We start from the raw sequence: 13,351 nt of genomic DNA, 5'->3' as shown, positions 1-13,351 counted from the left end.
TTTTAGACAGAACTCAGTTGAAAAACTTTCTCTAAGTTTGCATCTATCAGAGACAGTGGGGTAGCCATCAACTGTACAGCAAACTGGAGTGCACATAATTTGACGCCTCTAATCTAATACAGTAAATATGTGCAGAGTGACACAGTAAATATGCACAGTCTTTAGTTATTGCAGTGCAAATGTTGACAAATAAGCATAAACAGCAGAGCAGAGAACTTGTTTCTAGCATCAGAGAGACAGCTAATGCTTCTGGGTTTTCTTGTTTTTTTCTTCCCAGGATTATGCTGAAAAAGAGAACACTATAGCAAAAGCTTTGGAAGATCTTAAGGCCAACTTCTACTGTGAACTCTGTGACAAACAGTATTATAAACACCAGGAGTTTGACAATCACATTAACTCATATGACCACGCCCACAAACAGGTAAGAGAAACTTGCTAAAAACGTATGCATTTCAGACAGGCTATTCAGTGCTATTGATACCTAGGATGACTTCCTGCTGAAGCCAGTGGAAGTTTTGTTGTTGACATCAACAACCAGGATTTCACACTAAATTCTTACTAAAATGATTGGGAATTAGTAACAGCATGGAAAATCACAGTTGTCAAGAATGTTGATAGTTACTAATCACTAGAACTGGGAATTGAAATATGCAGTTTGCTTAGGACTAATCTTAAAATATGCTTTGATAGGCAAACCTTCAAAATGGCCTGCTTTTGAGAGACAAAATGTCAATATGGGAGCTGTGGACACCAGCAGTGAATGAAAATAGGGAGTTAATAAAACCCATTCAGGAAAACATAATTGTAAAAATCATGTTTTCTCGTTTTAGTTTTGCACTATACTTACAATAAACTGCAATGGGAAAACATTATCTCCACTGTTCCGGACAAGTAGTTAAGATACTTTTTGCTAGACGTTTTCTTTACATTTCTCAGATGAATTATATTTAAAAAAATATACTGATGATAAAAAAAAAATAGAAAAATGGTTTGCCCCAAAACAAGCGATGAACTACTAAGCATTCTGAAATGCTGATGTTTTTCTTTATACCAATCACCTTCCTTCTTTCTCAGTCCTGAACTCTACTATGATGATTTGTGCCACTACAGGAAATACTTTTTCATTGAGAGAGAATAGATACTAGTGTTATTGGAATTGCCTTATGACATAAAATCATATGGTCTCTGACCATGATCAAAAATGTACAGGTATTTCTTAATAGTCCTTATTAATTTACCCATAAGGGAAGTTTCCTTTTGATTTAAGTCAATAATTGGCAGTTGGTTTATGTCTGAAGCAAGAGACTGATATTGCTTACATTTTTAGCCAACATTGTAATGAAGAGCTTGACACCATAAAACTGAGCTGCAGTTAGTTCCATGGGTTAGCTGCATGCTGTGTACAAACAAATTTACTTTTTTATGAGTTTTAAATTGCCTTTCATTTTAATTGAATGTCTCTAACTTGTGTTATGGCACCATTACAATTATTGTCATTCTTAAATTTTCCATTCTAGATATTATTTCTCTCTGTGTTTTCAGTTAGATCATTTTATTTTATGAGTGGTCTACAAGGCTAGAAATATATAAAGAGCTAATCTTGTATTATTATGAAAATAATATTACTGAATATCCTATATTATTTGCATGTTTATAGAGTACTTAGTTCTGCTGTTATCACATTGGCCTCTCTCTTTCCAGTTGTACCTACATTGAGGAATTCCATATTCTACAAATTGATATTTGCCCTGTCTTTTTCATTCAATCCTTCCTGGGATGCATTCTCTCTCTCTCTCTCTCTTTCTCTCTCTCTCATTTTTAATTTGAACGTATACAAATTACTCTATCACTCTGGAATGAATTGGAGTTCACTCCAAATCTCTCCTTATAATTGGAGTTTCTGGAGAAGCCCGCAGACATACTGCATCTTATCAGCAATAGCATCCTATTAGGAGCAGGAGAAAAATATATTCCAAATGAGACGCTACTTGTTTTCTTTGCTCCATTCTGAAGTTCTTTGTTGTATTACTGCAAAATGGTATTAGAACTAACAGTTCTTTACTTTTATGGTAACTTATATTAGGTATGTAGCATATGTGGCAACTCATAAGATAATGGTAGACAAATGAAAATAATTCTTTAGAAACTGGCTAACTGAAATGAATTTCCCCGTTGGAGTTTAGTTTTATTCTATTTAAGCCAAATGTATTGTTTCATTATAAGCAAAGTCAAATCATTCCATTAGAAACATAGGCTGCTTACAGACATAAAAAACCAAAAGTAATTGGTGCTTTACTGTAAACTTCACATGCTCCAGGACTGGGCCTAGCGCATGCCAAGAAGAGGCATTGTGTTAGTTTGACCCAGACTGCCCAACTTCTGTATAGATTGGGCACTTCAGTGGGGCTTTTTTGGTATTTTAATCCAATAGCTGATTGGATGAAAACACCAAAAAGGCCTGCTGAAGCATGTGATCTATACAGACACTGGGGAGTCAAGTCAAACTAACATGCTGCTGCTTCTGGTAAGGTGTGTTCTTTCTCCCCCCACCCCCCACCCCCCAACTATCCTCACATCTGTCAGCAGGCTATATATTATTTAAGGTAGTCTCAAGTTGCCATTTAGGAAAACATTTTTTTTAAAGAGGGTTACATGCCCCTTAGAATCTTAGATAGGATATAAGTATGAGTAATATAGATAATTTGTTTTGCTTATGGTGTAAGGTAACATCTAACTGATGGAGGTTAGGAAGGATGTTACACACTTGCTTTTCATAGGAATTTTTTTGTTTAAAATTATTTTGACTATTTTCAGAGACAGGAGCCTTAAGTAGGTGGAACATTAGCTTGAACCTTTGTGAATGTTTCTTTATGTCTTATGAATTTAAATTTAAATTCTCAAGGTTTTTTATTTGTTTTCTTAAAACTGTCTCATAAAATGAGATGAACTTAATGAGAGCAGGAAAAACAAGACAGAGAAGCAATAGAAACCATCACTGACCCTATAAAGAGTGTTTCATCTCCACAAGGAGAGAACAAGCTGACTCATCAGCACTTAGTTTCTGCCAGACTTTTATATGACTTCTAAAAAAATAAGAACATAGTAAAGATTGCAATATTTGAACCTCCCTGTATTAGGTATAGATGGGGTGCAGAAAAAGAATCCTAGAGGTTAGATATGAAGTTGAATAAGGATTATGTTCAGTGGTTCATATTGCTTTTATTTGTGAATTTTTTTTAATGGAGTAGGTACATGCTAGCACTACAGATGTATTAAGAGCGTCTCAGAATGTACCTAAGCTTAGATGAAAACTGCTGTAGAAGAGACATTCAATATGATCCATAGAATCAATGGAGAAAATTCAGAGACACTTGCTTATTCTGTGTAGGTACTTTGAAAAGAGAATAGGATGCAGTGTACACCTATGCACCAAAGGGCAATTCAGAAAGTCTGGAGATACTGGGGGCTAACCAGTGAGTAATGCTGAAGTATAGGCCTCTGTCTCAACTCCTGCTTCATAAACTATCCATTATACTCCTCTCTTTACTTTTGATTCACAACACGCAGTTGTACATTTATACTGAATTTCTAAACATAGGTGATTCACAACAATGGCAGAAATGTCTCTTCTCTTTTTCCCAGTATCTTAGGGCTCCTATACATGTGCAGAGAATCTGCTCCAAACCACTGTAATTCCAGTCTGCTGGAGCATGGAAATTTATCACGCTCCAGCAGCCTCTAGGGTTGACAAGCTTTAGTTCAAAGCACCCTGCTGCCATTTTTCAGTGCAGGGATGCTGATGCACATGATGATCCACGTGCTTTTAATTATCACAGCTCTTGGAGCTGCGCTAATGAAAGCACCCCACTTCCCCCATCCCTCCCCCCCCAGTGCCTCCCGGAGCACATTTATAAACACCTTAGTCATTAGAGGAATTTTTATGTGTGTGTGTATTGGAGACTTCCAGTGCATCTCTGGAAAAAAAAGTATGTGTATAAATGCCCTAGAGCATTTGCCCATGATCTGGAAGACTTCGGGAGTGGGGAAGGGGGCAGCTAGAACCCGGGTCTCCATTGTCTTGGGTAAGTGCTGTGATCACTGTGATAGGGGGCAAAACATAGGCACTATCATCATCACTGATTTTGAGCTGAATTCAGTACTAGCAATCTGGGTTAGCCTTGGGTTTTGCCTATCTAATGATTCTACTCCAGGACGATAGGTGGAATTCATATGTTTTTAGTGAACAGTTTCAATCATGAGGGACCTTAGTCAGCAGTGGAGTGTGCAATTGCTGATGAACCTGAGTAGAGATGCTGAATTCCAAAATCAGAGGTGCATGGTGAATTTAGGCCCACAGTAGGTGGTTAGGGTCACAGTGGCCAATTTGAATTACTTTTTAGGATGCTAAGTGCATCCAGAGCTTCCTAAACTCCAGTAATGTGTCTGCAAAGGCTATCTGAATCTGGCCCTGTATCCATATTTGGGAAGATAGAGTCTTTAAGAAATTTCAGTCTATGGAGAGAGAGAATTTATAAAACAAACAGATTAGCTGAGCTTTTTTCCTGCTTCTAAAAATCCATAAGCTAGGCCACTTAATATTTTGTGAACCAGTCCCTATGTATGGGAGTTCAGGTACAAATTCTAATTTGAGCCCATCTCAAGAACAAATTATATCCAAACAAAGCAATAATTTTTTGTAATAAGACAAGTTAAGTAGGCTATCTTCCCATTGAAATAACAATAATAAAGCATATTTACCAATTTATAAGAGTTTTCATATGTAGATTTAAAATGGTTTTGCATAGAGAAATAAACAATACTGCACCATTAGCGGTAGAAGTTGTGGATCCAGTGGAAGTTATGGATTCTCGGTACTCCTGAAATTGAGTTCACTTATGTAGCTGCCTAAATGTAGCTTCCCATCATAGGAACTTGCTGGTGCATCAGGTTCATATTTAAGTTTTTTCCAAGTTCAGATAGAGAGAACATTCCTTGAGTCCACTAAAAGAAAGCAAGCCACTACACATAGTCTGCCTATCAGTGCCCTCTTCAGACAGAGCTGTTGAACTGCACAAAGTTTCATTCCTAATATTATATCTGTTAAGAGACAAAAGTGTCCCCTTTAGCTGTCTCTGAGAACCTGTTCAGACAAGCATGCATGTGCATTTCCCGGGGGACAAATATGTGACACTGCTACTTGTCCCCAGGAAACACCTATGCACACGTGACATGGCGTAAGTTGTCCTGGGTAGAGTAGGGGATGCTGGGGCCAGCATGTGTCCTAGCCCTAGCAATCTTACCTGGGGTCTTGGGGGCTCCTGAGGCTCTAGCTGTAGTAATCTGGCAGCAGGGAGCCTGGCTGGCAGCCAGTGTAGCTCCAGCCAGCCAGGCTCCAGTTTTGGGGGCGGAGGGAGAGGATGCACTGCTGAATAGTCATCTCCCTGCTTTTTTCCACTGTGATTCTTTTTTTGACACCAGGATCTCCTGGTATAAAATAAACCAAACAAAAACAAATACTATGCTGCAAGCTAGCAGTGCAGAGAATGCCTGCATGTGCAGCGTGTGGCTCTGCAGCGCTGCATAGTGCATGTGCACGCTTGTCTGGATACGCCGAGAGTTTTTTCTTTCTGGAATTTTTCCATGCCCTTCTTTCCCTTCCTTTCGTCTGCAAAGTGGAAACATAGTTCAGGGGAGAACTATGATGGATGCAATTCTTTTAACCTGAGATTGTATCCCAGTGACTTCAGAGACTTAGCAGATGAGTCTCGGCCATTTAGCAATTCAAATACTTCCACATCTGTGTTCACTCTAATCTTCCAGGTTTTCCATCTTCTCTTTCTATTCCTCTACAGTAGTAGTTACCCATTTATTTCCTCATTTTCCATCCCAGACAAAATTTCTGGGAAACTGTACAAATATCCATGTGCCCAATGCAAATAAACTCTAATACTACCTAATTAATCTACTAATACTACAAAGTAATAGCTCACTAGACTCACCAACACATCAGATTTCTGGGGCATTGTGACTTCATACCAAATCTTCAGAAGTTTTTCCTTATCTCAACTTTACTTCTATATTATTGTCAGAGGATGGTCTAACCTGCAACTTAAGAACAAAACCTGATTGAAGAATACCAGGAGAGGAACTTCCTTTTGTTGTTGTTGCTTTCTTTGAATGTGGACCTTACTATTTTCTCAAGTGCTGCTTTTGCTCTGCTTTAATGTATTTGACAATGTCTGAATCCTTTGCTATTTGGAAATGGTAAGCAATGAATCTCCATGGCTCAGAGAGAGAGAGGCGATGGCAAATCTGATTTCATTTTAGATCTTTTTTTTCTCTCTGTCTGAAAATGTTCAGACCAATTCCTTGCTTCTTTTAGAGTTTGTTGCTATTACTTCTCTTCTCAGCTTTGAGGAACTCTTAGAGACATTTTCAGAACAATATCAGTGCCCCTGGCACATACCAGCACTTAACATGGTGGGGGAAATATTAAGCTTGCTGTTTCTCTTGAGAGAAAAAAAAATGTCAGCAGTTCCAAACTCAAGGCAGTGGTAGGTTCTTATTTGGAGGGGACAGAATCACAGCTAAGCAAAATAAAATTTCTTAAAATCAGGACTTGCTATTTGACAGTGTTGGCCTAAATAGCTTGCTCAGCTCAATGACAGATGTAGTGAATAAATCAAGCCTACATAATCATTGGATTTTATTGTTCCCCTTCTTTTGATAAGGAAGTACAAAAGCAATGATGTCCTTGAATCTTCTTTCTTGTGTTCTATCATTAAAACTGCAGCAAAGGTCTCACAAAGAAATAACATCTCTGAAAATATGTTGTTGTCTGCCTTATCACTTCTAAAATAGAAAATGGTGATCACATACATTTAGAAAATTTTAGAGAATCTTGAGCCATTTCCATTTGAGGAACCACTAACAATGTTACTTCTTGGCATGTAGGAAAAATGGGAATCCCTGTGAGTATTGTTCAAAATGCATACGTTTTGTTTAATGTCTGAACATTCAGAATGTGCTGTATATGACCTTCATCTCACAGCCTGTGAGAACCAGAGTAATATCCTATTTTGTTATGTCAGTGGGGAAGTCCAGATTATACAACCAGAGCTTCTGAATCAGTTATTCCTCAAAGGATTTTTGCTATAGCAAGAGCAAAATGCTTTTCGTCTTGAATTTGAAAGCCTACAAACGATCCTAGATCACCATTGACACCTGACACCATACAAGTATGTGCACTCTTAGTTTCAGTTCCTCTTCCTGCAAAAAATCTTGTTCAAATAAATCAGAACAAGAAGAAAATGTGATTAAATCAATATAACAAGCCTGATATCACAGAAAATTTTACCATACATGTTAAAATACAGTTGTCACAAATTCTCTCTGTTCTGGGGGTTTTGTGTGGTCATGCAAGTTTCTTGTGTTTTTTTTTATGAATATGACATGTGGTCTCTCTGTATAAGTAGTGCCAAGCTGTATTTGGCCTTATATTTGTTATGTCTTCATGAATTATGATATTCAATATACATGTAATTTTGATGTATCTTTATATTTTACCCAAGACTTTATTGGGTAGTGATTGATTTAAGTCTTTCTCACCTATTCATACCTGAGAGAAGTAATCCCTGAGAATTACCATCTGATATGAGTTGTTTACTCATCAGACAGGCCTTTCCAGACCATGATGAATTGACATTTTAAAAGAAGGGATCCATAAGAGTAACACCTGGCTATTCAGGATAGTCAGAGAAGGACATTTCCAACAGTGAGGAAACTAAGAGACAGCATCTTTGGGGGTTGTATTTAGTAATTTTCATGTCTAAAAGGATGCAAATATTCTCCTAGTCTTGAGGAAATTTCCTAGATCAGGAAATACTTTAGTCTGATAAACTTATATGGTGGGTGGTGGTGGGGTGTGGAGAGAAGAGGCATGCAGGGGAGGCAGGAAATTTTATGTGTAGTGTGGGTTCCCTAAGAATCCAATAGATGATGTATGTAAATAGCCAGATCAGAAAAAAATACTTAAGCTTTGCCTTGAGCACAGTTTTGTCTCTCATCTTTTTGAGCATAGGGAAGGTTATAGGTCATGAGACAGCTGTCTGAATGTCTTACCAGGAAGAAGTGGCAGGGAGCTTTGACAGAAAAAGGCTCTGTTCTCTCACCAGTTGAGCTGAGTTAGAATTTTATTCTTGGATTTAAGATTCAGGTTAAGTAAGAATGGTTATTGTTCTGATATTTTCTGATAACTATTTCAACAAATGGTCACTGATTTCTTAGGCTTACGCTTGTTTTTTATAATACATCTTTTTGCTATCTTTTTATAACCTTATTCTCATGGTAATTGTGATTTCAAAGTATTTGACCATGCAGACAGGCCTTTTCCAAGGAAGGAGGGTGGAGTGGCAGCATGGAGGAGTATCTACACTTTCTAAGCACATGACTGGACAAGGATGTGGTTTTTCTAGGTGGCAAAATCTCCTCTGCTAAGAGATGGCCAGGACTGGGAGAGACAGGTAAAGCTGAGGTGCCATAGGTCATGGAAGAGACATTTGAGTATGTCTCCTCCTTTAAAACATTTGAGTATGTTCTCAGTAGTCAAGCAGAAGATGGCAAGAAGGAGTTGGGAGTAGGAGGGCAATCCTGAATATATCCCAGGAATGCATTTCAAAGGCATCCTGGCTACATTTGGGGTCAGAAAGTGTCAAAAAATCATGTGAGCAAATTGTATTTTTAAAATGTTTCTTCAAAATCAGAGGCTGGTTCATAAAAAAGGTCCAGTAGATGAAAATAGTCTCTCTTTATATAGCCTGTAATTAAACTAGTTGTGTACAAGGACTGAAGCAGGAGTTGTAAGTGACAAAATGCGTGTTTCAAGGGTATGTGTTGTTACTTCTCTTTCTCCATATATGTGTGATATTTTATTGCTGTTCTATCTGCATAATTGTGGTTCCTCTGGCTTCTGTTTTCTCTCTATCCCATCATCTCCCCTGGCTCTTTCAGATATTGCAGTCTGATTAGCTACAGAATACTTGTCCTGTGGCCAATTGGAAAGCAGCTCTCTACTCATATTCAGTGAAAAGAAAAATGAAAAGGATGAATAAGGAAATAAGTTTGATTTTTACAAAATTCCAGTTTTGCTGAGATTTCAGATATCTCCCAAGACATTTGTAAATTTAAGATTAAACCTTGATATAGGTAATATGTGCAGCACAGAAGACACAACAAGAATGAGTATGATATTTTCACCACCCTAACGGTCAATTGTCTGTCACAGTAAGCAATTTAAAAAGAAAAACAACAAAAAAGTAATGATTTGTACAGCTCTTCTTTAAATACACAAAGTGGAGGGTTTTTTTTCTTTTTAAGAATAAATAAATATCTTTATCCCTCATTGGAAATGCTTATTCTTCCGCTGGCAACTTCTATCTATAAAACTCAAACATCCTTTTTTCCAAGTAAACTTTGTTATCCAAAAGTGATAATAAAGCCCACCTTTACTCTCCTCTTAAAACCAAATAATCTGCCTGCTTTTCTATAACCAATAGTTTGTCTTCTGTGTGGCATAACTTTACTGCTACCCACATCAAGCTCAATCACTGAGCTCCAGTATGCTGATGATGTTGTAGTGTATGCTCACTTGGAAACAGACCTTCAGCAAACATCACCATCTTTATTGCGGCATACAAGAAAATGGGACTGAAGCGTAATATTCAGAAAACTAAGGTCTTCTACCAACCAGCTCCTAACAAACAGTCCCCAAGCTCATCATTCATTAAGCAGTTGTATTCTTCATCTTGCTGTATGGACATAAGGCATGGACAACATACAGGGAACATCTAAAATTGTTGAAGTACCACCAATTTTGCCTGCCTAAGATCCTTCAGATCCAGTGGGAAGACAGATACACCAATGGTAGCATCTTCCTGCAAATAGATACCATGAGTATTGAGGAGATGATCATCCAGCATCAACTTTGGGCCATATCATCCAGATGTCTGACTCCAGACTCCTGAAGCACGTTTTATTCTCCCAGCCAAGGCATATGGCCAAGAAGAGGTCAGAGAGAGCTCTTCAGGGACATCCTCAAAGCCAACTTAAAAAAATGCAACATTAGCATCAATGTGTGGGAGACCATCACCCAGGACCACTCCATATGGAGGAAAAGTCCGCTTCAGGGATCTCTGTACTTTGAAACCACACAAAAACAACAGGGGGTGGAAAGGCAGGAACAGCACAAACAGCATGTCATGGACCAAATCAAGAATCCAGCACCACCCACCCCACACGGAAATCATAGCCACGCTGCAGTAGAGTCTGTCAGTCCTGGATAGGCCTCATCAGCCATCTTCGGGCACACAGATTAGACAAACATGGAAGATAATCATCCTTGACTGTAAGGGATTGCTGAAGGAGTTTGTCTTGATTTCTTTTTAAAAGATGTAGCAAAGATTGTGATGTATAAAGAACCAAGTAGTAGCATCTGGTGTATTAAGAATGCCTATAAAATTATTATAATATTAAATCTCAGAATGTTTTAGTCTTAAAGGTGCTACCTTGCCTTGTGGCAAAGAACCTCTCTATGATATTAAAGATATTGCCTCGTCAAATTAATTAAATTACAACTCTGGTGACCTTGTGCTGCTGTTAAATGGGAAATCCCCATGAAGACTTATCCAATGACTTACGCTCAATGGAGGCAACATTTTGGGAAAGAAAAATGTCATCTATGGCTGTTGAAACATGACCTTTCTAATGTAATATTTTAATGCTTTTTAATCTCTGTAGCCTCAAAATGATAGAAAGGACAGAACGGAAATAGGAATTTTGCCCCTGACATGACAACATCTTATCTGGTACCTTCATTGTACAAAACGTTTTTTTAAAGCTAACTTCATGACATTCTTTAGGGGTATGTGATTTTGCTGATAAAAACAAAGCTGCAGAAGGTAAAACTACTGTGAGCAGCAATAGGTGAGGTGAGGTGAGTTGAAGTTATTTGGGCAAAAGAGCTGATAGTGAATCTGATGCTGGTCTTGTTTCTAAATGGAGGATGCCGGCTTAACTATGGAAGAAAATTCTATGACTGTGGAAAGGAAAAGTAAAGAACTGGAAGGACAATGACAAAAGTAGCTGTTGAATTGTTGTTTCTTCTGGTGACTACTGTGATTTCTGGGGTTGTGTGGGACTAATGGAGGAAAAAAACAAAGCAGGATACATAACAACAGGAATATAAGATTAGCCAGGATATTGTATCAGACCTTTCTCTGGAACATTTTCTCTCCAAAACCAGAAAGTGACTTACTCTGAAGGGTGTAAAATAGCCATTCTTTGGGCATGGACCAACAGTATTTTTCAGGTCTGTCTAAAGTTGTTGTCACAGGCCAGCTGGGCACTGTGAGTATAGCAATTTAGTTGCAGACTGACTGAGCACTGCAAATTTATTAGCCAGTGGGCTATTTTGGTTCGGGATCGAGGAGGTGATGTTGGGAAGGAAAGCAATGACAATTTTTACTTATAAAAAGAATACATTTTACTTATGACAACAAAAGATATAGTTTGCGCATATGACAGTTAGTAAAAAGGTTAAGCTAATAAACAGACAACATAACAATACAGATTAAAACTGACAGTGATAATAAAACAGATGAAGAAATTAACCAAGAGTTTCTACTTGGTTAGTAACTTATCGATAGCCCCTCGGTTAGAAGATGCACGTCAGGCTGATTCAGCAAAGTCAGACGTCTCTGAACTGGGCTGTTGGAGGGGGTACCTGGGGGAAGCACCTCAGTCAGGATCTGGTCTCCGCTCTCTCAGGGAGTAAGAGAGATCCATGGGGGTATTGAACAGCAATAACCCTTCTCTTCCATCCTTCCCGAGGGTTATTTTGATGTGTGTGTTCTTTTATATCTTATTTATGCTAATTTTTTATTTATATAGCCATTCATAGTGTTACTTTTATAACTGTTATCCTATGGGGTTAAAAGGTGTTAGAAATCATTATAATAAGTCACTGCCCAAGCTTGGGTTTACCCAATAAGCAAATTACACCACATCACTGTGGAGTCTGAGATTAACATGTCTCCACCTAAGTTCAACCCACTATGTTAATTATATCTTGTGATTACATTTGTTAGTTTTTTACTGTTTCTAAATAAAATTTGTAAATCAGCTATGTCTGCAATTATAATTTTCAGTTCTGCTTTTTAAAGTTCACGCTGTCTGCAGATCAATACAAAAAGCTATATATAAATCTTTTTTCAGACAGACAGGGAACTGCTTCATCAGCCACTTTGCAGATATCTCAGAAAGCAAATCTTTCTGGTTAAAGCTTCTGTTTGACCTTTTTGGTTCTGGCCATCACAAGTTGTGTAACTGGCATAGAATCAGACTAAGGCAAAAGCAGCAGCCTATCTGCGATGGTATCATTGCCACAAACTATTCACCAACTGCCTTCTTTTCGTCATGCTATCCTAGAACTTTTGGCTTTTGAAATGTTATTCAATCATAGAGAAGTACGCTGGAATTGTGCAAGTTCCAGTATAAAATGAGCCCTAAACCTTGCAAAAATTCCAACAATTTGTTCATAGGTAAGAATACATCCAAGATTGTGGACACAATGTGGCAGAGTGCTGTGACCCTCCCATAAGCATAAGGTTTTATTTGAACACCTTTTATATACTATGAGGGCATTAAATTTGTGCTCTTGATTTTTATATCTGCTTCCCCTGTGTCTACCTGGATGTAATTAAGCCATAGAGAGAAAACAAAGGGGAGGCCAAAAGAAGTTGATTAGGCCTGCATGGCCTACAGAAAAGGAAAGCGCTGGCTCTACACGAGCTTCCTTCTTTACTTCATCCATTGTGTGCTTTTCAGAGACACTCTCTTACAAAGGAGCAAGCTGGAAGCCAGGCAAGAGAATGGTCTTTCTCATCAGCATTTTCTGCATAAGTCTGCTAGCCACCTCAATGCAACTGAATACTAATTTGATTCAGCATTCATCTTTTCTGATCCCACTGTACACTGAAACCTTCCTGAAGGGAGGGATTGGGATCAGGAAACTGTGGCAGGAGCTGTACTGTTATCAAGATCCCTGGGGGTCTATGCAGCAGTTCAGTTGGACAGAACTGCTATGACTAGCAGATCCTCCAAAATTTGAGAAGTTCAGTGCCAAAGCCCCTCCCACCAAACCCCAGTTTCAAGTGGAATAAGCAGCCAGGAACCATAATGCATACAGTGATACTGTTGGGTTTTTCCATGGGAAAAATGTTTCCTGTGCAAGGAGAACTTGGTTTATAAGAATCATAGATGGAAAATAGCCTGTCCATTTCCAACTTGTTAAAAT

At 38.3% G+C, this 13,351-nt stretch overlaps 1 protein-coding gene across 1 annotated transcript in view; it reads left to right on the top strand.

The window, feature by feature from the left end:
• The window catches only part of ZNF804A (zinc finger protein 804A), a 309,586-nt gene that overhangs the window by 236,948 nt on the left and 59,287 nt on the right, over positions 1–13,351 (top strand). The window contains exon 2 of the mRNA XM_090045284.1: positions 278–421. Within this exon, the coding sequence (XP_089901410.1) occupies positions 278–421 (144 nt within the window). The remainder of the gene's footprint in view (positions 1–277; positions 422–13,351) is intronic.

Source organism: Crocodylus siamensis, chromosome 4, assembly GCF_052110815.1.
Source record: "Crocodylus siamensis isolate JL-2025a chromosome 4, ASM5211081v1, whole genome shotgun sequence".
NCBI classification, from domain to species: Eukaryota; Metazoa; Chordata; order Crocodylia; family Crocodylidae; genus Crocodylus; species Crocodylus siamensis.
Note: the sequence above shows the minus strand (reverse complement) of the source record. Positions and strands in the feature narration are given on the sequence as shown.